The following is a 24,567-nucleotide window of genomic DNA, read 5'->3' on the forward strand; positions in this document are numbered from 1 at the left end:
TTCCCATCTTTTTGACAGTTCATGAATATTTTTTCCACATCATATCAAAACAATTTTAATTGCCTGTCCATTTCCTGACACATCGCTGTCCATTTTCCCCATGCTGTCTCTGAAAATAGATGCACAAATTGGATGGATTTAAATGTGCATGTTCACCATTCAAGCATCAATTTGTTGCAGCCTTCAATAAATCATATTATAAATTACATCTTTGGTGAAAACATGACGTGACATAACCTTTCTGTCTCCAGAGGCCATATATGCACAAAGCACATGTGCAGTTTCTGCTTCGTTCCTTAATAATGCAACACTGTAGGCTATTTCTTGTTTAATTGCAGATGTTACAGAAAAAACGGTTCATTTCATGCTGACTTCATGCATTTAGTGTCATGCAAAGACTGTGTATCTGGTGGAAGTCTCCCTTGCTGAATGTTGAGGAGCGGCTCTTTCTGCTCCAGTTGGCTTTGCTCTCACCGGTCTCACGCTCAGCAGGTTCCTTAAAAACACATTTCATTTTAAAGACTCTCAAAAATAACCTGATAGAAATACAGTCTAGACATTGCATCCTCAGAAATCTTCAATTCATGCAGAGCAGTGTTGATCATAATATTCTTAAAATGTTGCTGGATTAACGTCAATGATTTTTAAATGTAATTTTTCTAAATCCTTCCTGCATTTACCTGACCCACATTTCCTGTTTGATAGGCCTGTGTGTTAGCTAGTAACATGAGTGCAGATACAGCAGTAATACCTCTGTCACTATCCATGGGACATTTCCAGTGGGTCATGCTAAATATAGAATTTGGCCTTCGTTCTTTATTGTTAAGGCTCTCTGCTAGAACCCAAAACAAAATTATAATATAAAAAAAATGGCAATTATTGTATTATCTTTTGTGAATACATATAATTAAAAGTTTTTTTTTCAGGCAGGTGGGTGTGTCCAGACGTTTTTGACTGAGGTAGCCTAACTAATGCACTCACTTATGCAGGGGTGGCCTGAAGTATGATGTGTGCAAAAACCCAAATAAATGTCACTCATCTATCCTTTCTAACTTCATCAAAGATATTTACGTTATTACACCGCATAATAGATACATTATTAAAGTTTAAATGATTATATTGAAGTAAACATTTGAAGCGGACTTAAAAACGTGCACAGTCTATCTTGCAAAAATACACTAATTGGCCATGTTTTGTTCCCAACTCGTGCGAGCAAAACAGAAAAAGTCAGACAGCTTTGGGAAATGACGAAAAACCACAGAGGACAGGCGAGTTCATCCTGTTATTGTGGGATTATAGATTTTAATGAAAGAATTGCCTCTAAATTAGGAGTTTGTCAAAATAGTGCCCTCATAGGAATAACATTTTGTTACTTGGGTCAAAAGGTCTTTTATTTTGTTCAATACTGAATACTCTTTCCTCATGGATCTGGACCTCTGACCTTCTGGGAATATTTCCCATGGCTCCCTCTGTTTGGACTGCCCTTGCTATGCCTGTTGCATTCCTCGTGTCACCAGTACTCCGTGTCAAACAAGAAGTCCCCCCCACATTCAAACACCTGTTGTTTTGACCGATCCACAGGAGCCCTTCAAGAAACACTCTCAGTGTCACAACTATTACCGTCAATAAAGCTTCCATTTGAAATCGGAGTATACATTCTAAAATACCTCCATGCTATTCTTAGTTTTGATCTTTTGCTGATATGGCAGCTGCTGCTAATGTTGTTGACTTTTTCTTTTCAGCTTTTATTCACGTTAGCAAGTCTTACGTGGATGTTTTCCTCTTGCTAGTAACATTTTCATATCAATCTGTTCCTGTTCTACTATTACTTCAGTTTTGAGAAATTTATATTCTTGATTTGAGCATTTCCATTTTGTGCTTCTTTATTCTTGCAATACAATTCTTTGTGGACAAAGCAGTACATTTGATCTGTTTACTAATACTGTTCTTTACATGTGTAACTGACGTTTCATGATGACGATTTTTGTCCTGTTTTCTAATATTCAAAGAATAATTCATTGAATTATGCTTTATTATAAAAGATGTAGAAATATAGAAGTATTCAATGGTCATCCCTCTTGCTGATGGTGTCATTTGTTTTTGTAGGTCATCATACCACCAGGCGTATTCATTTCTATTTCACAATCACTTCAAAACTAAGAGATACATTAAATAGTTTATAGAAACAGATTAGATCATTAATGGCACTATTATAAAGAATGTTTATTATATGGGGAGTAAGTCAATGAGCTTTCTCACAAACAGTTTGATCCTGAAGTTGACTGTTATCATCCCGCCAATGTGACCAAAGTATGAAAATAGAATCTTCTATAAACGTTAGCGATGCTGGTCAGGGGATTTTTTTTTCTGATGAGACCTCCTGATATTACTACATTTCTCCTATAAATATCAGCCGTGTTGTTTCCAGCGCTTTTGGGTCTTTTAACCTTGCCGTTTCAGATGATGAAGAGTTAAAAATCCCAATCCAAAGAAACGAGAGAGAAAACGTTCCTGAGTTTTTTTTCACCCCCTGCATTTATTCCGTGACACCATGGAGAGGCCTGTATTGTTTATCATCACTTGATTTGAGAAAAATCTTCTCAATATTCACAATTAATAGAGGGACTATATAATGACAATATTTGTCATCACATGTCAATTTGGATTGAGTTTTTTTTTGGCACATAAAGCTCTAATAAAGTAAAAATCTATTAACTCTTTTACTTTTTAAATGCAGGACTTTGACTTTGTTGTGTTCATAGAACATGTTTTGTGCAATACTCTCCCACCCCCACGTCTGTTTGTGATAGAGAATGACAAGAAATCTGACCAACATCATCAGCCCCACTTCCCTTTCCTGCTCTCATCATCTATCTTGGAGCCTCTACCCAAAATCTCTTGTTAGCATTATGACCCACAGCCCATTCGGATATGTAGGAACACATCACATGCATGAGAAGACAGGCAGTACTAAACCCAATGAAAAAATCCATTAGGAGACTTGCTATCGGGGCAGCAAGCCTGCTGTGAGACCCCCTTGCTAAAAAAATGCAACGATGTGCAAGGGCTGTAGAAATTCGTCTGTGCAAATAGAGGAGTTACGTCTGTCTTCATCTGGGCAAAAACCATCATGTCATGTTAGCGTCTGCCCATGTAATTCCTCTTTCCTTATCCATTTTGGGATAACCAGATTGGAGGCAGTGTACTAGCTGCCATTGTGGACATAATCTTTGTCTTCCTAAAATGAAAATTTGTTTTTGCATAGCCCAGAGGACAGGGATGGAAATAACCAAGTAAAACCTGATCGTGGAAGGAGGAGAGCGGCATGTGTCTCCTGTGTCTCAACCAGACTGGGTGATAAATTCTCGCTGTGATCAATTGACTCAGGCAAAGAGCACTCGAAGATAAACAACAAACAAGGCAAAGATATCTGTCTTGTATCTGATATATAAAAGTAGAATAAATAACTTATGGTATTAAGTTCTGACAGTAAGCAGGGATTTGGGATGTGTCTCGACTGAAGAAGCAGCAATAGCAAACTCTAATGGATTTTACAGAGACTAAACATCATTGTTAACTCACAGAGACAGACACTGCCTCCATACGGGAAATTGGTCAAATAAAGGCATGATGGATCTTATAGCCAAGCGTAGCATGGATGGATTGTGCTGTCCTTGAACATATCATTAGAAAAATATCTCCACAAGCGAATGCCCTTCATATTAAATCACAGGCTAAATGATGGATGGTGTGGGTAGATAGACCAGTCATGTCAGCCTTCATCCTGGATGCTTGTATTTTTGACTGATCTACTGAGAAGGCTATTCTAAGTCATGTCAAGTTTTATTCTTTATATATATATTTTTTTAAAGAACATTTGAAGATGTCTATCTTGCTAATTCTGTGTCACAAGTTCATATTTATTGGAAGTAAGTTTAAGTTCTCAACTTTGTTATGTTATAACAAGTCTTATTGTATAGCTGAACATTTTGTTAATATCAGGGTGGATATGTTTGGTTTCATTCAAGTTTACAATTAGATCAGTAAAGATCTACATGGGACCATGTATAACTTATTTATGCTCTGTAGTTTGTCAGCTAGTTGAACTCCTTCCAAAGATTAAAAATAAACGTTTCAGCATCTTTTCAGTTCATTTATTAAAGCATAACCACATCAAACGTCAGAAAAAAAATAGGCATGAAAGATTCTCTATAAGAAAAGATGATTTTTATGTTTCACCTGTGGAATCAAATTGTGTAAATGTACTGCCTCCCAAACAGGTATGGGATCTTTGTTTCTTCTTCACTGTAAGATAATAAATACACTAAATATGTTGATTGCTATCTCGATGTAAATAATAATACATACATCATATATCCTTGCTTGAGAACTAGCATAATGCAAAGTTGTGTTACATCACAATTTAAAGGTTTCATACATAATCCTTATTTCACAAATTAAGACAAATGTTGGCAGCACTGACCTTACAGTAGCATCAACAGGAATAACTTTTAGAATCGTATATAATCTGTGCTCGTGCTTATTTCTTCAGGTTGGGTGAATTGTCTCAGGTGCTGCTGCTTGTCTTCTGAAGGGGCAGGATGAGTAGTGCATCATCTCCTGCTTAAACCATACTGGGGATGTCTGTAGCCTGATGGTTAACGTGTGCACTCCATGTGCCTCCTCCAAGCGGGCATCCCTGGTTCCTTGTCCGTGTCATTCCTCACTGTCTCCGATTTCCTGCCTCAATCCACTGTCCTTTCTATAGAAAGGCATAAAAAGCCCCCAAAAAATTAAGCTTTAAAAAAGTCAAACGTCAAGGGACTTTTTTTAACTATAGTTTTTTTTTTTATATATATAGATGAAACAAATAATATGAAACCAGTGAATAAAAAAGCACTCACACTCAGCAGAGTTTATGTTAACCTTATACAGTACCAGGCTTGGTATTTTCACTACCTAAGATAAATAAGACAACCATCTCCTTGCCTGTATAGCACCATCCTTAACATAAACAGAATGCGAGTAGTTTTGATCTTCTTGTCTTTAAATATCCAGCTTTTTCTTAGGTCCCCCAGTGAACAGGATAATAATAGGTACAGGGAGCAAAGAAGAGAGAATGAAAAGTAGAGGGTGACAGGAGGAGGAGGAGGAAATGCAATGACCCTGCTATCTGTGAGTCTTTGGTGAGGTACAGCCAACACTGTCATCTTCCCTCAAGCCCCTTTAGCCACTCATCTGAAGCTGACCTTGGAGAGACATGTGGGCTGCGTCTCTCTTCCACATCACAGGCACTGTCTTGAAGGATTGCAGGAAAAATGGGAGGTTTTGTATGATATTGATGCTTTACAACCCAATGATACCTGGTTGTTTAAAACAGCTTGAGTTTTCCTTTTACTGATCCAAGATTCCACATGGATTCAGATTCCTTTTACTCCACCTGTGATCATTAATTTGGGCTTTACATTTTCAGACAGCAGGCAGACGTTCAAAGCAAAAATCATACAAATTGATGGGACAGCAAAGGTTTGATATGCTAAGAGTAATTATAAACGCCTTGAACAAGACATCTGGAATGTGTAATCTTGTTAATATTCTAGTAACAGTGTCTGATATCAAACATGTGTCACACTGACATCTTGGAGCCTCCCTGCGAGTCGAACTGCTCGTAGTTTGTTTGCTTGGTGGAACATGTGCTGGGAGGCTGTCAGAGCTCATCTTGACAAGTATGACATGTGCTCAGGCACATCCCACTATCAAGAATTATATCTTCGGTTCCAGCCACAATCATGTCCCCAGGGCATTTAATAAAAAAAGAAAGCTATCTTTTTTATCATCAGCTTTTCCACTTCTCCCCAAAATTGTAAAAGCCAATATTTTATATTTAGAAAAGGACACGCATGGGGCTCCAAATTATTTAGTCTCGTAAACGAATTTATGAAATAGTTAAACAATTGTTTGAAAAATTTGGTAAACGCAAATAAAAGATTTTTTTCACCTACACACACAGCATGTTCTTATGTCTGTTGTTCTTCAATAAAACCAGAGCCGAAAAGTCTATAATCTTTCAGTGTCTTTTGTAAGGCAATAATTGCTCCTAAGAAAAGCCCGAGAGGGAACTAGCAAAATAAAACAGCTAACATACCGAGCAGGAGAAAGACCGAGATATTCATTCACATTCAAGATGTCATGATCCCCATCATGGCAGGTCCCTCCTTTCATGTTGTTTGTTGTTTGTATTCCCTGTCTGTGATCCTCAAGTTTCTTTCCCTTGTTAGTCTCTGTGTGTGTGGCAGTGGGCGTGGCTACCTGTGTGCAGGCTGCACCAGGTGTACCTCATCTTCTCATCAACCCTGGCTGTACTTAATTCTGGATCTCCTCTGCCTCAGCACCAGATCGTTTCGTCATACCAGTGTGGTAGTGGTGTTTATTAGCTCACGGCCTTTGTATTCATCTAGCTTGGTAAAGCTGGGGAACTAACTCCTCTGTGTTTTCTACTGCAGATCATCACAGTTTGGAACACAGTTCACCACTGGGATCCCTGGATACATCACCCCTTCTCCCTCACTGTCACTTATTGATTCATTATAATTGACACTTGTTGGTAACTGGCTTGCAAGTTGTGCTTCTGGGTCCGACCCAGTAAGAGAGCGTAACACAAGATACAATAAAGAATGTACAGTATTTTCACCTCAGTTTGAATCACCTCCGTTGCTAAACTCCTATTAATAGCAATCCTTGAGTATTTAGCCAAGCACAACATTAAAAAAGCTTCAGTTTAAAGATGCAATCATTAAAACCTCCGGTAATGAAAGACGGCCAACCTCCAGACTTTGCCATCATTAATGCTACATTTAAAAGCACAGACGCACAGTGGAAATAGAAAGTACATTTATTTGAATATTTTAGTTTTTAAATATACTCAACACCAATGTCATTCTCTAAAGCCTGTGAGCCAACCAGTTATCTGTACAGTACTGACCACAGACTTGATCAAATTGTAATAGGCCTATAAAACCTTGCTAATAAAAAAGAAAAGGAAAAGGGACGCAGATCATGGAAGTTAGCATTGTAATAATTTGCCTGAACAATCATAAACTCAGAGGTGAACTGTGAATGTGACGCTGATGTTGTGAAATGATCAAAGTGAAGTATCCTGGGATTTTATATAAACCTATTTTAATTTTAGTTCCAACCTTGTGGTTATTAGGATTATTTCACCAGTATGAATGCCTGGGGGAAAGATTTATAGATGAGCTTTTTTGTAGTCCATTTTCTGAAAAGTGTAGTTTCACCATGGCAGACCGATGTCACCAACCTCTGCATTATTATTACGTCACCTAGTGGAAATGTAATCGCATTGTCACAGCAACGCGATCGCCTTTTCCAAAATCCTATATGAATTCTCCTAACACCTTTCCTTAACCCTGTGATGTTTTCACAGGATTAAGTTAAAGTAGAAAGTAAGATGAAAGTAGATCGGAGGGACAATCTGAATGCACCCTTAGAAAATCTCGAACCACTCTTATCATGGCTGCCACATAATCGCTTCTGGGTTAAGGAAAGGAGGACAGTGAAAGGAGATAGTAGGGAAAATCCAAACGCGTCCTATGACAAAATTATGAACTTCTTACTTGATTTATTATCTTAATTATATTTGCATAATGTTTATTGTCGTAAAGGTTTATTCTATTCTTCTAATTAAAGTCCTCAGTAAAAGTGATAAAAATGTAGTTGAAACATTATGTTCCACTGAACATTGTCAGGCGAAAACCTTTTGGCTTGTACTAAAAGGACCTAAAGACGTTTGTTTTAGTTGTTGTTTTAGTTCTTTAGTTATTGTTTTTACCAGTAAGAGGATTTTGCGTTATCCTTGTTTCAGTAATCCAACATTATCATCCTAACCCAGTGAATGTTAATTATTGATACAACTTGCTTTGGTTATCATTCACTTGCATTACTATGTCCTGATTGGCTAGAAAAGCTTATTGGTCCCAAATAGCACTTTTTCCAAGGACATCTCTGTTCATGTCCAGTATGAAACCAAACTTCAATGGTGACTTGATTTCCTGACCAGAACCAGTATTTTTCTACATTTAACAAAGAGTTGTGAAAAGGGAGAGTTCATCACCCTTATGCACCAAAATAACTTTGTTAGGTTTTAAAACTTGTTAGTTTTACATTGTAGTGGGGAAACTGAGAATTCGAGAAATCAATCCTAATGTTAAGAAGATTAGGCTGTGATATGGGAATAAAGTCATGATTTTAGACTATGGTAAGATGAGGAATGTGAAGCATCTTGTGAAGTAGTATAGTTTTTATGAATAACTGAATATTTCATTTTTTGGCACATTGTCACCACTTTGTCAAAGGTATTAGGACTTAATAAAGATGTGCAATAAACTGTGGGGTTCAGAAGACTGATGCTGAGACTGAGACTAATATAATGACTTTACGCCGAACAAAGGACATGAAAAGTCATCTCCTGTGATCCTTGTTGAATTTGAATATACATCTGGGCTCAAATAAGGCAAACTATGAGTCAATAAGCACCAGTCAAATACAGCACCATCCTCTCGATTTAATATTCTAGCTACAGTGAACGACAACATCTAACATGGCACAATTTAATTTTTAAGATGATACACCACAAAGCAGTGGTTGCCGTTGAAATGGCTAAGACCACTTCTCAGTGCTGAAGTTCCTTGAGATCGAACGGGTTACCTTGACTACGAGTTTTATTCTTTTTCTTTGGTAACCAGTTTGCTGGATGACACAGAAACACTGACACTAAAGCACACAAAGTACTTGTAACACCAAAAACTCTTTTCTTCTCCACCTAAGGGAACAGTCTGAAACTACAGCAAGCAATATGAAGGCTGCAGTGTCCTCATGATTACATCTTTAAAACCTCACAAAGGTACATGTCTTGTGAGAAGGCACTCGATGAATGACATTTCACACTTCCCTGAAGAGGCTTCAGAGAAACTTTATACATTTCCCGGTAAAACACTGGTTTATACATTAATCTCTGCAACATTATTGTTTGTCACAGCCGGTGAAGGCTTGCTCTTTAGTCCCTCTGTGGCACACCTGGAGGTCTCCATGAGGAGCAAACGTGGGAGGCAAACAGCAAGAAGAATTGTCTTGTATTCTTTACGGAAGTTTTGGTTAAGAAGTCCGTATATGATGGCATTTAGGCAGCTATTGAAGTATGCCATGAAGTAACTTGTGACAAAGAGCCACTCAGGTATGTGAGGTGTTACTTTTACAGGGTTTATAGCTACAGCTAAGCCAATAAGATTAAGTGGAGCCCAGCATACTGCAAACAACACAAATACCATAAACATAGTCAGAAAGTTCCTGACATCGCTAGGTTTCAGTTTTGTCCTTTGCTCTGGTTTAACGCGATGTTTCACTTGTATAACCAACACCCATATCCTCATGTAGCAGTAGGAAACCACCAGCAATGGGATCAAGAAATGGATAACCACGACCGCTATGGTGTAGTATGAGCTGACCGTCTGCGCAAAAGTGCAGGAGTAGATACGCCGATCGTACTGCAACGACCCGACAAAGAAGTTTGGCACTGTGGCAACTGCAGTGAGAAGCCAGGTGAGACCCAGGTAGCAGAAGGTGTTTCTCAGGCTGTACAAGCGGTCGTAGTGGAGGCTGTGGCAGATGTAGCAGTAGCGATTGATAGCGATGGCTGTTATGTTGAAGATGGAACCAATGACACTAAGGCCCATGATGAAGCCGCTGGCCTGACAGTGGAGGTCTCCCATGGTCCAGTCATTGTGGAAAATGGCAGTCAGGACCAGAGGGTACGGGTACAAGGCCACCACCAGGTCTGCTACGGACAAACTCACCACAAAGATGTTTCCTGGAAAGACACAACAGGTTTGGATGACAAACAAAACATGACTCACACTGGTTTATAAATAGTGCATTTAACTCTTCTTCCTTTATATTATCATTATTATTATTATCATTATTGCTTTATTTGGAAGACTCAAGGTCCATTTAGGTAAAAAAAACGAAAGTAATGATCATGATGATGTCCAAAATATTCAACTTGACAACAACGGTTATGCCCATAAGCATATCCTGTTATATCGTTAATCTTACTTTAAATTGGACCATAATTTCCAGACAGAACAGCATTATGCATTTTTCTGGCCCTTAAAAACAATACAGGTTTAAGGCACTTTCCACATCTCACTTAATTTGAAACTAAAAGGCAGTGTGGGCTAGAGGTGGGAAAAGAAAACAACTTATGTAAAAATCGAAGTTCTTCTCTTCTAAGATTTAAAATTGATTCATAACTTCCCAAAATCATACACTTTTTAAAAAATAAAAAGTTCACAAAAGTTTCTCCTTCTCTTCTCTCATTGATGGTTGTACAGCTCTTTTTTTAGGAGCTTATCAGTCACTCCCTGCAAAGTGCTAAAGCTAGCTCTTTAACTCCCAGAATTCACTCACAATTCCCAATAGAGCAACAGAAAGTCAGCCAGTCTCAGACATACAGAAGTCTAAAAGCGTGTCTGTCAAAGCGGTTCTAAATTTGTCTTTTGAATTTTGTATCTACACAAAGGACCACAAAAGATTTTCTTTTAAAGAAACAACGTATTTAATCCAAGTCAACATAAGTTATTAAGAAGCTCCATCCAAATAATGGGCTCAAGCCCAGCTGCTATAAAGCTCCTTTTCTCCTAGAAACAGCTGAACATTGACTTTAAGTGCATGAAAAAAGGGGGTGAGTTTAGCAGAAAATTACATTCAAACAACTTCATGTCCCCTCGAGTAAGCTAATGGAAATGAGAAACAGGATCTCCTCAGAAAACATGAATCATAGAAAATGACGTCTGGTATTGGGAGAATGCAGATGTACCGGGTGGGAGAGAATGAACCATGAATCAAATTTTAATGATTGGTAAGATAAAAGATAGCAAGAAAACTTACAGTGCAATCAAATCAGGATTTTTCAAAAGTGATGAAGTAGAGATTTGCCTAAACCCAACGTCTGTTGACATTGATACAGTTGTAAGAAACTCTACAAAAAAGAACATAATCCTTAAACATGATTACATGTAGCTTCTTTAGGCCTTAACCAATCTCTCATGCAACATTACATCCATGGCTTTAATATAAATATCTCTGTTTGCTGCAGCTAAAATCATCTATGAAGAATTATACACAATCTTCCTCAATTAACGACAATTTTGTGCAAGACATTGGGATGATTTTAGGGTTTAAAAAAACATAAACTACCTTGTGAAGTTGAAATGTGAAGGCAGAAAGCTGTGGCTTGCTCAGACAACAGCTGAAAGAACAGGGTTGATTGGCACATTCGATTGGGAGTGGATTTAAAAGACATGTCAACCATCAATCCTAGACATTCAAAGCTTGTTATAATCCCTGCACCCCAGAGACAACACAGCCACAGTTTGTTGTTTAGCAACCAGGCTAATTTTAATTCACTCTGCAACTTGATCCATCGAACATGGTAGTAGGGGAGGCTACAAACGAAAGAAGGTATATCACAATAATACTTAGCTAAAACTACGACTTTTCTCATTAATAAGACCGTCCAGGTACTCAGCAATACCAATTTTCCAAACTATTAAAACAGCATGACAATCTCCAACAAGCCTGCTGAGATCAAAATAAAAGCATTTGCTCCTCATCCCCAAGTCAGCTCAGTGGGCAAATCTGTCAGATTGTATTTGTGATGGTAACATTGCTCGCTGTGTGCGTTTGTCATTGTGCAGAGGTTTGATTCTTTGCTGGCAAAATGCAGCTCAGTGTTATCAAGTCAGCTGGCTGGATGGGGCCTCGTAGCTCTATCTGGCTGAACCCTCTCTCCCCCCACTTATCGTGCAGGGGATGAGGTAAGTGCTAAAACACCGCTGAGAGGATTGCTGTGCAGTGGCCAGATGACTGTCTTTGTTTTGTTTGCGTCCATTATTTAAACACTGGACGAACCATTACCTCTCTCCTGTTGGATTAACCAACTTGGCCGGCCTAATGCTCGTCACATCCACACTCACATCACACAAAGGATTGTTGTCTTAGTGTGAAACAGCAGAGATGGTTAACCAGTATATGCTCTCTGATATCTTTCAGAGCTATTATTATCGACAAGTGTGAGTTGCTAAACCTGAATGCTGATTGGTTAAATGCCATCGGGGGACCACTGACTTCCAGACTTTATAACGCCACAAGCTCAGAAACGTTCTGATCCTGAAGCTAAAACAAAACTGTCAAATCAGTCAAATGTTGCATCAGTATGTCTCCGAAGAGTTAACCAGCCTCCTGTGAATTGTCTTTGTCTGCCAAACACAGAATATTTGGCATAACAAAACAAACAGCACAAAACTGACATAATATCTAACACCAGAATCATGCAGCACTCTCCACAGGCTGCAACATATCAGAAATACATTTGACACAAACTGCCTCCCCCCTTCTCCCTGCACATAAACCTGCATACCTAGGTATTAAAATAGGCTTTTTGCACAATGTTGACATATTTATGGCAGATTGCTTCATTCCAGTTCTCCTAAATCTGAATCGTAAAAAGAACAATGTGGGAAATAAAAAGGGAGTTATGCTGGAGCAAGAATAGTGCATAATGAAGATGTGAGTGCCGGGAATATACAAACCATGAGACAAAACAAAAGCCTGCCAGCTGAGTGGATTTCCACTCTGACGACTTGCACGGTTGCGAGCACGAGTGAGTCTCAAGGGCTTACGTTCCTGTGTCAAACCCACCGTCTGTATCCTATCAGTCACACTGGAAACGTGATACACTTCCCTTTGACTCACCCGGCTATATTTATACACCTTTTGAGGGAAGGATGAGTTTTTAATAATGCGTGGGAGGGTTGGCATCTCTTGAGTTCTTGGCTGAATGTCAGAAAGGCTCACAAGTGCACTTCCCAAATCAGATTACATTCAATATACATGTTCATTTTTATGATAAACAAGCAACAACAATCTCTCAACAAGTGTGTTAGCATTCATTAACAGAAAACTACTTCATACACTCGTATTAAAGCGGACAGAGGTTTGTTTGCTGATACGAGCTGCATTTTGACGAGGAGACCGAGCCGAAAGCATCATCGATCTCTTCAAACGCCACGATCAAATCAGACTCCTCTTGTCTCACAAAGTAATGATCAACAGCCTTTAAGAGGAAGCAGACCATCGAGACACATGCAGCATCTAACCAGCATGTCACTTCTTTATTTCTTTGCAGATTTACAGAAACAGCCTCCTGCAGTGGGAGAAAAGATTGGATGTAATGTAAGGAAAGCAGTGCATTTACCTTATCTGTGTGGTTGAAATCGAATAATCCTAATCTGATATCATGCTACCTACATGAGAAACTGAGCTGTCATGTGCAATTTTGTTGTTGGGAAAAGAGGATATGTTTAATGTAGTGTGCAAAGTGATATTCCCTGAGGAGCTACGCTGTCAATGTAAATTGGCTTCTGGTTTGACTCACTAAGTTCGCTTACTCAATTAACCCTGCTCTGGACACTCTGGTTTTTAGGTTTTACTCATGACTGTAGACTGACTGACGGGATGCAGGACATGATTTAACAAAAATTCAATTCCATCTTCACCATTACACACCCTACCGCCCACAGTTTTCCAAACAAACACACAGTCAAGCTCATCGTACTTTATTTCCTCCATCTCCTCCTCTAACTTTCTCTTCTCCTTCTCTCCCTCTTGAGTGCATTTTCTGCGTGTATTTTTAGTATGGTCAACCCCAGTGGGAAACGTCGTTGTTTAAAGCCTATTGGTAGTCCTATAGTGCCACTTTTATCCTTTGAAGATTCCCTGCTTAGATCCTGTTACATTTAGTTGAGAGAACCTGCAATACTGTGGCAGGAGAACATATGCACAGATTCACCTCAAATGTATACGTAACATGGAATATGCTGCTCAGAAGATATACTAGCATCAAGCAAACATGTGCACAAGCATGTGCTTTTTTTTTTTTTTGAGGGGGTTTTAGTGGTGGAGGTCACCCAATGTGCAGGCTGAATGAAGTGAAGCGAAATGAAAAGGTCCTTCTGCTATTTTGCGAAGGGTGTTGGACAGATTTGCCCTGACTTATCAAACGTATGTACGACAGAAAAAAAGGGTGTACAGTCATTTCGACGCAAATTTCAGAATTTATCAACCTGGACGTGAGCAGATTATACACCGAAATCCCATGCCAGGTCTCAGCTCGTGTGCGTACATGTTCAAGTCAGTGTGGAGTTGCAGTGCAGAAAAACTGACCGTGTTGAAGAATTTTTAGATCGTATTTGTGCCTGCGGATAAACAGATCAAAGATTTATAAGATACAGCATCAACATTACACTCCACCTCAAACGATCCCTAGAGGCTATATTGCTTCTTAAATTCTTTTGTTGTGTATATTTGATGAATTTGTGTCTTGTTTATCAATTTACTTTAAAGATTAGAGAGGCAACGATTTCAGTAGATGTTCCCATGAGCACTGAAATATCACTGCAGACTAAAACAGAAACAACAAAAACAGTTTCTTTAAAAGGTCAAGAACATCTCCAGAGGAAATTAAAGTTTAAGCCTATGAAATATGAAATATATTAAACAGCTACAATTGAGCTCAGGAGTTATTAGCAAGATGGCTGTTTTACACCTAAAATGTTTACTGAATGAACCTGGGCTTTGTGTAACAGCTGACCCCGTAAGAATACAGAACATTAAGTTTAGATCACAACTAATTGGTATGCCCGGGGACTGAAATAACCTAATCAATTCTACACTAATGTGCCACATGTGAAAATGCACACAGTAGATGCACTGAGGCCACGCTACATGTGACATAACAATTTAAGAAATCTGGTAGCTGTAAAGCAAAGACTGGACCTCCTTGTATGTAAGAGTTAAATTCCTATATTGTGTCAGTTGGCTATTCACTTGAGAAATATACATGACACAATGTTTGTTTTATTCTTTTATTTTTTGTTTTAATACATTCATTTTGATGCAGGGTTGTCTGTTTGTCTTGTTTGTTTGTTTGTTGTTGTTGTTTTTTTACCTCTGAGCACAGTCTTAACCACTAAATCACAAATTATACCTCCATAAAACACTCATAGGATGTTACTGTATTATAACATGGCCTTTGCCAAACAGCCATCCATCACATTTTCCCCATCAGACAGATCTTATATCACCTGTTCTTCAGCCCTCTTTTCAGAATGTCTGTACAATCAAACATTCATACAAAGTAAGCCAAACCTATTAATAACTTGTAATCACACAGAGGACTTTTATGTGGATAACAGCGTGAACATTTTCAGTCACTTAAGGACACTTAAAAGAAAGAAGCCAACAGAGATAGTAGTTCAGCTGTAACAGGAGTTTCATGTTTGTGCAGACCAGCAGGGACACAGTGACACTGGCGAGGACTCCAGTGTGACTAGGACCTGTCTGTCCGTCCAATTAGAGTCTTTGGAGAGGATGTTTGAACAGGACGCTAACTCTTGTCTTATTGTTTGAGACCAGTGGACTGTGGCTCTTTGTTTTTCAAACTGTGTAATCAGATTATTGTCAGGGCTCCTAAACTTCCATCTGAACTGCTTTTGGCTGCTGTACACACATGAACACATGTTATGTAATGCATTTGAAGGTGTAATTAAAAGCTCATTATTCCCAACACTTGCTGACCTGATCTTGCTGCCTGATTCTTATGTTCTCATTAGCGACATGTTGTGATCACTGGGTTTAGTCTTTGTCCTCCACAGCAGGATTCCCTGACCTTACTTTTCAACTATTTATGTTCTTGTTTTAATCATACATGATGCTCTCTCCCCAACAGCTGTTAACTCAAATCCTCAGAAGAATACATCTAACATTTCAAAGAACTTGATTTTCTGTTTTTTCATGTCTGGAAACATTTTGTATAGAGCATCTCCGTGTTCTGCTCAGTTATTTGTTAAAAGGAATTTTATTTTTTATCTATGCGTCTGGAGAATAAAATATGCTCTCTATTTAAAACGGAACCTGAGGGGCTTCAAGATAACTTCATCATTTAAACCATCCTGTGACTGGTTCTTTTATTTGGTCTTTTTTTTTGTCACTTAATCTGGTTCTCCCAAGACAGACACACACACACACACACACACACACACCCCTTTATAGGTCTTATACTGTAGGCTGGACAACAAACAGGCCAGCACTGAGATAATATCTGGAAGGAAATGGACTTCAACAGACACAATTTGCAACGCAAGATAAGACTAATTATTTGTTGAGGGATTGTATGAAATTTATGTTATAATGGTTAATAATTGCATTGAAACATCCACAGGACCTAAACGCTCAACATCCTCCATTTTTATATCTCCTAAAATCTAAAATGTTCAATTGCCAGAAAAACAGTAAAAAGTTACTGTGCACTGTGGCATGTTTAGTTGCAAAAGAACCATCAAACTATTGCTGTGACATAAAAGTGCAGAGAAGAGTCATATATCTAATATAAAATAACTCGCTTGTATTTTAAGTTTAGTAAGCTCAACGCAGCTCTTCTCCCCCACAAACAATCTTCTCAAACCACAACCTGCCACTCAGGCAAACACTACAGAGGAGCACTGCAACAACTTTATTACCTTCTTCAGGAACAAAAGTGAAAAACATCCGCTCCTTTCTCTCCATCCCCTTCCTTTCTAACAGTCCCCACTGTCAACCCCCGGCCCCTCTGCTGCCTTGCCAATATCTCACGACAAGCAGTTGAGAGCATCAATCGCAGAATGAGAGCCACCACCTCTGCTCTGGACCCCTTCCCTACTACAGCCCAGGTTCCCCGATTAACCACTCCCGACTGTCTTGTCATGTCCCACCTACATTTTCATCAGACCCCATCTGAAAAAAAAACAAACCTGGACCCTACTACTACAGGCCAATTTCAAACCTCCCGTTTTGTTTTTTTCAAAGATTCTGAAGAAAGCAGTTGCCACCCAGCTCCAGGACCACCTAACTTAATAACCTCTACGGCAAATTCCAGTCTTATGCTCCTACAGCACTAAAACAGCCTTGGTTAGGGTCAAAAATGACCTGCTTCATCACTGCTTATCCTCCTTGATCTAATTGCAGCCTTCGATACCGTCGACCACAACATCTGACTCCACAGCACCATTGGACTCTCTTACATCTCCCTAAACTGGTTTCAGTCCTACCTATCTCCAAGGACCAAATACATTGAAATTCCAGACACCACGTCTAGCACACACCCTGTCACCTGTGGGATCCCTCAAGGATCAGTCCTAGGCCCTACCCTCTTCACCCTCTACCTGCTCCCCCTAGGTCACGTCATTATTCCATCACTATCCTGACGACGCCCAACTCTACATGAAAACCTGCACCACCTCCTCTAAAGCCTCACTGCCTTCATCCATAATCACCACATGCCTGGAGGAGATAAAGGTGTCGATGAGTCAACATTTCCTCCAGTTAAACAGTTCAAAAACTGAAGTTACCCTCGTCGGCACAGTCCAGCAAGTTCAAATGATCTCCCATACCGTATTCTTCTTTGGTCAAGACATCCATCTCTCACCACATGTCAGGTGTACAAATGGACCATCTGCTAACCTCATTCTTTCATCTCAAGAATATTGCAAAACTCCACCCCTCACTCTCCCTCCGAGATGCTGAGAAACCACGCCACACCTTTGTGTCCTCCAGGCTCCTCTTGACTACTGCAATGGACTTCTCATCTGGATCCCTGGCTAGAACATACAGAAACTCCAGTACTTCCAAGACAGTGCAGGCAGGATCCTGATGAGAGTGCAGAAACACGAGCACATTACATTATCCTGCACTCACTACACTGGCTTCGTGTCTCTCCCAGAATTTATTACAAAATCGTACTTTTCACTCATCAATGCATACTGCGCATCCTTACCTTACAGAACTGCTCGTCCCACAAACCAGCACAAGCCACCTCAGATCTTCCATGACCAACTGCCTCCAAACCGTTAGGACCAAGCTCTGCACAATAGGGGACAGAGCCTTCTCGTCTGCTGCCCCATGGCTACGGAACGCTCTTCCTGGCCATCTGACAGCCGCACTGACAATGAACTCCTTCAAAAAGGACTTGAAAACATTTCTTTTTAAAAGAGCATTTTCTTTAAAAAAGAAAAAAAAAAGGAAAAAAAAAGATTTAGTTCCCGAGTTCATCTTGTATTATGCTCGTTTTTTTTACTGCCTGATTTTAATTGTCTGACTCACGGCTATTGTTCTATTGGGGGGGGGGGGGTTTAAGGTACTTGAAGCCCTTGAAGAGTTTCTTTTACATGTAAGGTGTTTTATGTATCATTGTAATTAATATTTCTGTCCACAACTTAAGAACAACTGAGAATTAAAGAAACAAGAGGATTGTGTCTCCATAAAACAGATAGACAAGAACATCATGAACATGGCACTTTGTTTATAAGGTTATAATGATAATGATATTTTGGATTTATATAGCGCCTTTCAAGGAATCCATGCAAGTACACTTTACAGTGGTAAAAAAAATAAGGTTACACAAAGATATGTAATAGCTTCTGAGAGATTATGATCTGAAAATTAAAACCCTGCTACACATGTGATGACTTTCAATGCTCTTTAAAATGAGTTGTTTTTATTTATGTATCAAAAGAGAAATATGCATAAATATGAGGTTAGAGGCAAACTAAAGACAATGCCCCCCTTCAGAAACAAGACAAGGGAGCCATTCTATAAGGATATAATGAATGTACACTAGTACTAACTTCACTACAGAAATAAACATCTTGTTAAAAAGAAGGAACTGCATTTGAAAGTGTAAAAGGGAGCTGTTGATGCATGATGCCGTTTTAGCTGAGAAAGAAAGTTGACACTAAAGTGACCACTATAAATATCTCCCTTGGCTTTACACTGCTGCCTTTAAATGTAACTCAAGAAAAAGTAAGAGGTTGAGTACAGCATTAAACCATGTCCAAGAGGACACTGGAGCCATACAACAACATGTCTGTCACCTTGGCTGTTTGTAGGACCGCTCAGGTGAGGATATAAGGAAGGATTTGATTAATCTGAGGATGGAGGGCCAAGGAGGGAGGTAAGAAAAGGGTGTTATTATTTATAAAGAGACATGAAGGCAGACAGGCAACACATTGAGACTGGAGACTCATTGTAGATAGCAGTCTTATTTTTAAGAGGTCACACACACTACATAATGTTATGAATGAAGAGAACAGGGTACCCCTCAAGCTGTCGGTCAACCAGACAAATGTTGTCACGTTTATTTTCGACCAGAACACACAAATTAGACACTTCATTTTAATAATAAAAGTAACTCTCAACTCTTCTTCGGGTATTTTGGCACTGTAGTTACCTTCTTTTATGTTAAACAATAAGGGTTCCCTTTCCTTCATTTTTTCACAAGTATTTTTTTTTACGGATGTTGTCAATCCCTCACCTGCATTCCTGAGCTTTTTATTCCTAAATACGGACAGGATGACGAGGACATTTCCCAATATGTCCACCACGATGGTGAAGATCAGCACGCTGGCCAGCGCAGTGGGCACTCCGGCTGGAGACGCGCTCAGTCCGCACTCGCTCTCATTCTGGGACATACAGCTCGACCCATTCACATCCGTCACCTTCAAATCCATCTCCCCCCTCAGGGTGCGCGGCTCATCGGCGGCAATACTCCAACGTCCAGCAAAGGGGAAAAACACAGACCTAACGAATTCAAAGGGATTCTCCTGCAGGGAGTCTTGAACTTTTTGATAGACGTAACCTCATTCCTCCTCCTTCTTCTTTTCTGCCCGCGGAGGAAGACGCAATCCATGACATGATATAACGCAGATGAATTGATTTAACGCACACAGGAAAAATAAAAGGTTAATTATGGAGTTGGCAAAGATGCCAGGAGCTCATGTGTCGTCCTCTGTCAGGTTCGCGTGACTCACCTAGGCGCTTCCTGCGCGCGGGAGAGCTCGTTCAGGAGGCATGTGAGCGCTCGACTGGCTGTGCGTAATGGAAATGCGAGGATGCGAGGCTCTTACACACACGCACAGCAGCGGAGAGTCCCTTTTGCTGCTTTTATGAGCACTAAATCTATCTTTATAACTGTCTGCACGAAGGCAGGCAGATTAAAGCAACCGAAAGAGAGAGAGAAAAGGTTTAAAAAATGAACGCTGTCTTTTGTCTTTACCTGTCTGGATGGTAAAAAAAACAAAACAACAACTTCAAGATCACCATCTTGGATGTTGAGGTGTGGAGAGTCATGGGGAGGATACTGTTGCTTATGTTTAATTAAAGAGTTTACAACAGAAGCCTTACAACTAGTCATGTTTCTTCTGAACAAACAGCTTCTCCTCCCCGGCGCGTGGAAATGGCGCCTTCAAGTGTCCGATACAGACTCTTGCAAACATTATGATTCCCTAAATGCAATTGGTTGATGATGGTTAACAATCAGCCTTTCTTTTTAGAAGGCTTGGACTTTAAACGCTCACAGTTTATGAAGAGATAGACAACTGTGAATATGAGCGCCTTAGTGACAAACCAGAGAAGAGAATAAAAGAAGTTTCATAGGAACCCTTTGATAAGCATATTTTTTTATTACACGGTGGCTATAATGGTGTTAGTGGATATTGGAATCATCTATCTTAATTCCTATTATTGTGATTAGAGCTACAATAAATGATCTTATTGTGAATTCTGTTTTCATCACACCAAATACTAACCATTATAAACTCCCGAATAACAGGTCATGTCAAAAGTCTACTTTTACCAACCAAAAGGCTGCCACAGGCTCCCTCCAGGTTTGGAGTTTGTGTACTTTGACACATTTTCACATGTAAGGGAGTATGTTTTAAAATAATGCAACTGCATGTCATCTATAATCTACAGTACTTTAAGGGACCAGGAAAGTTGGGCCTGGTTCAGATAATCAGAACAAGAATATTTATCAGAATCTGGAGGAATGAGTTATTTTATTATCAAAAATGTGCTAATAGTTTACAAGTGCTTTGTGAAGTGGGCCATTGAAATATGTGTATTAAGGCACATTTGTCCTGGTCAAGATCAGTATCCGGCCTCATAATATTTTGGCTTGAACTAAATCTTCTACTTTATATAAACTGTCATCTACTTTATATAAAGTGTTATCTTGTTCATGCAGTTCATCTCCACGTTATGAGGATAACATAACATAGGCTGAAAAATGAGCAAATATCAAACTGCAATTCTTCAAACGGCCTCCTGAGGTAGGCTCCAAAAAGTGAGTGGCTCCTCAAAGACCCTAAGTAGAAAATGCTCAAATCTAACATAGATGTATGTCCTGGTTAAGAAAAGCATTTTGGTTCTAAAGCTTATTTCTCTATGTTTGACAACTACAGGGTATATTTCTATTGAACTCACAAGTTTAAATGATATCTAGGTTTAGAGATCTGTATGATAAGGAGGAGGAATGAGGAGCTGCTTTGATCCTGGATGCTAGTTATTAGCTATTTCAAGTGACTTTTATTTACTTTTTTTGCCTTGGTTGTTTTGGCGAGTTTTTCTACTATTACAATTACTATTGCTTTCCATCACTGGCTAATAATCACTGCTTTCTAACCAGCTAATTGACTATTTGATAAATTAGACAGGAGTTTTTATCTAACTGTAAAACTTTGTATTTTACTCCAATAATATTAAAGGTCCCCGGAAGACGAAAAGCTAATAGATTATTCGTGTTCGTCTGTAAAAAAAAAAAGTGTACCTTTGAATCGGGGGTGTTTCGGCCTTTCAACCAAAAAGAGCGGAGACGAATCATCCAAGCAAAAGTCAAGTCAAGTCAAGTTTATATAGCATATTTACAACAGCTTTAGCTGACCAAAGACCACTCAAATTATCAAAAGGGTAAGAAATGACCATTCTCATAGATTCAAATCATCAAAAAGGTAAAAAACAACAACAACAACAACAACAATTCTTGTAAATAAAGTAGGTCATGGACTTGGACCCATAGGATAAGAGTAAGGGACTTACAAGAATCATGAAACACGGGACATCATCAGTAGTCTACCTTTAGGTCATGGGGGGTTTCAGCCTTTTAACAGCCTTTAGATGATGGATGCTTGTGTCTCATGCCTAATCATGAGAATGGCCCAGCTGTTCAAATGGTGCAGCTCATGGGACTGTGCAAGGCAGGGGACGTCCTCTTCCCTGAGTCAAGTTTAGAGCTGACCGCATAGATAAACTTTCTGAAACAACCATGTTAATTTTTCACAACGTTACCTGATTCATCATCATCAAGGTGCAGTTACTTCATCTATAAATTCATACTTCACTCCTGACTAAACACCCTGTTTGATCAGTTTAATTACAATGAGTATACCTGTCAGTTAGAGTGAATTATTGATTCAACCTGGATTATGTTGGATTATGAAGATGTGCTGAAATGTTTACAGTCACTGGACCATGTATCACTGTGCCTTGAGATTTGGGTTGGTTGTAGAGCCTTTACTCATCACTGTGACTTGTATGCAACATCTTATTGGCCATCCTTGAAGGTGCGCAGGTACTGGCTGAGCCATATTTGTAAAGCTCTTCTCTGTTTAGTTCCTTCTTATTTATGTTAATATCTCTGGAAACCAGAAGCCACTATGGCTTGACTCATGTTAAAATGACAAGAAAACAGGAATTGTAATCTGTGATCACAACTTCTGCAAACCTTTTGCAAATTTTAATAGTCGTTGCTCTGAACTTATTGTGAATCCTTTCTTAATCATGTAATGTTTATTATAACGTGTGCTGCTGCCCTCTTGGCCATGTCAACCTTGTTAAAGATATCTTGATCTCAACGGGTTAATTATTTGGTTAAATAAATATTTGAAATAGTTGCTTTGTACTGTATGTTGCTCAACTCAACAAAAGGTTTCTATCTTAAGGAAATTAATGTTAAAACCTTACTGATGAATTATTTTGTTATAAATAAATTATTGACTTCTTACCTGTTCCCCCCTGTCTGTCTCATAGTCCTATGTGATGTAGACATTCTGAAATTTAAAAATATTTTGGGTGGAAAGAAAAATGTTCTTTTGTACTTGTTATTCAGCAGAGGTGAGCGTCGTTCTAAACATTTTCACACAGGTGGTCACTGTCCTCTAACATCTGCATCAATAATTTCCACAAACTGCACAGCTTTTCATAAAAAAGAAAAAAAAAAGGCTGACAGGTTGCTTCTTCTCCTTCTAATCTATGAGAAAGCGGATATGAGGGCTGGGATGGTGGTTTATTTTATGTAGGTGGAGCTTCTATGTTTGGCTTACAGAAAGCAAAGTCCTCTGAAAGCTTAAGGTTCAATTGGTTTCTATGGAGAAAAAACATGTGCATGAAGTGTAGTTCCAATGTTGCATGTTGGAATAGCAAACCTTAAAGTGTAAGATTTAGAGTGTTTCAGAACTTATTTGAATATTGTTATGCTTTTAATAATTTGTATACATGCAGACATATAATTTATAGAGTGTTAAAGTAATAGAGAAGTTAATAAAAAAGCTTTTTATTTAGCTTCACCATATGTTATTGTGCATGTGAATTAAAGGTGTAATGTTCGACAGCTTCACACAAATACTTTGGCTTTAAAAATTGATAAATTTAGAGGTATTGATCTTAATATGTATTTATCATTGATTCAGCATCAAGTTTCAGAGGTTCAGAACTAATATACGTCAGATATGTTTCAAGATTTTTTCTGGTAAAACGGCTAGCAATAAGATAACAGTAAACCTGGGTGATATATTTGGTAAATGAATGTTGGCTAACAGTTGTTTTGGGGTGCACTGTGGTGCAGTGGTTGGAAATCCCAGGAGACATGGCCTTTCTATGTGGAGTTCGCATGCTCTCCCTGGGAATGCGTAGGTTCCCTCTTGGTACTCCTGCTTCCTCTCACAGTCCAAAGGTTAGGTGAACACTTTGAATTACTCATAGGTGTCCTTGTGACTATGGCTCAATCTCGATGTCCTCCCTAAATTTTGACCCGTGAGCCCTTTACACACTTAATTGACGTCACCTGAAAAGGGGTTGAGTGCACAAGGCTGAAAGGGCTCAAAAAGGTTTAATATGAATGGTACGTCACTTTGTGACTTGACAGCACAATTTCATGTGGTAAAACCTTAGTTTATATTTTTTAATTTACTCTCTCACAGCTATGGCACTGATAAAAAGTTCTACTTTATATATTGTAGGCCTATTATGTAAATATCTTTGTTGAGGGATAAATAAAGGTTTATTTGTGGCTTTATGTATACATATATACACATGTGTGTGTGTGTGTATGTATGTATACATGTATGTGTATATATACGTATGCGTGTATGTATGTATGTATGTATATATGTACATTTGTGTATATTTGAAGTAGAGTTCTGAATTAGCTGTAGTTTCCAAATAAACTTTTTTGGTAGACTGTAATTAGTGTGGTTCACCTTCCTGTTTATTTGCTGTCTGCCTTTTTTCTGTTTCTATGGCATTTGTTTATCTTTCCATTCTTGCGGGTTTACACTGGGAATCTTG

The 24,567-nt window shown here is 38.9% G+C and overlaps 1 protein-coding gene across 1 annotated transcript; it reads right to left on the minus strand.

The window, feature by feature from the left end:
• Positions 1-6,890: 6,890 nt before the first annotated feature.
• On the minus strand, positions 6,891-23,612 carry mtnr1c (melatonin receptor 1C). The gene is made up of 2 exons (XM_079352415.1): positions 19,481-23,612; positions 6,891-9,883 (listed from the first exon to the last, which is right to left on the minus strand). Exons 1-2 carry the CDS (start codon positions 19,674-19,676, stop codon positions 9,018-9,020), a joined length of 1,062 nt encoding a protein of 353 aa, XP_079208541.1. The 5' UTR covers positions 19,677-23,612; the 3' UTR covers positions 6,891-9,017.
• Between the last annotated feature and the right edge of the window lie 955 nt (positions 23,613-24,567).

Source organism: Symphodus melops (genome assembly GCF_947650265.1).
Source record: "Symphodus melops genome assembly, chromosome: 9".
Classification (NCBI taxonomy): Eukaryota; Metazoa; Chordata; class Actinopteri; order Labriformes; family Labridae; genus Symphodus; species Symphodus melops.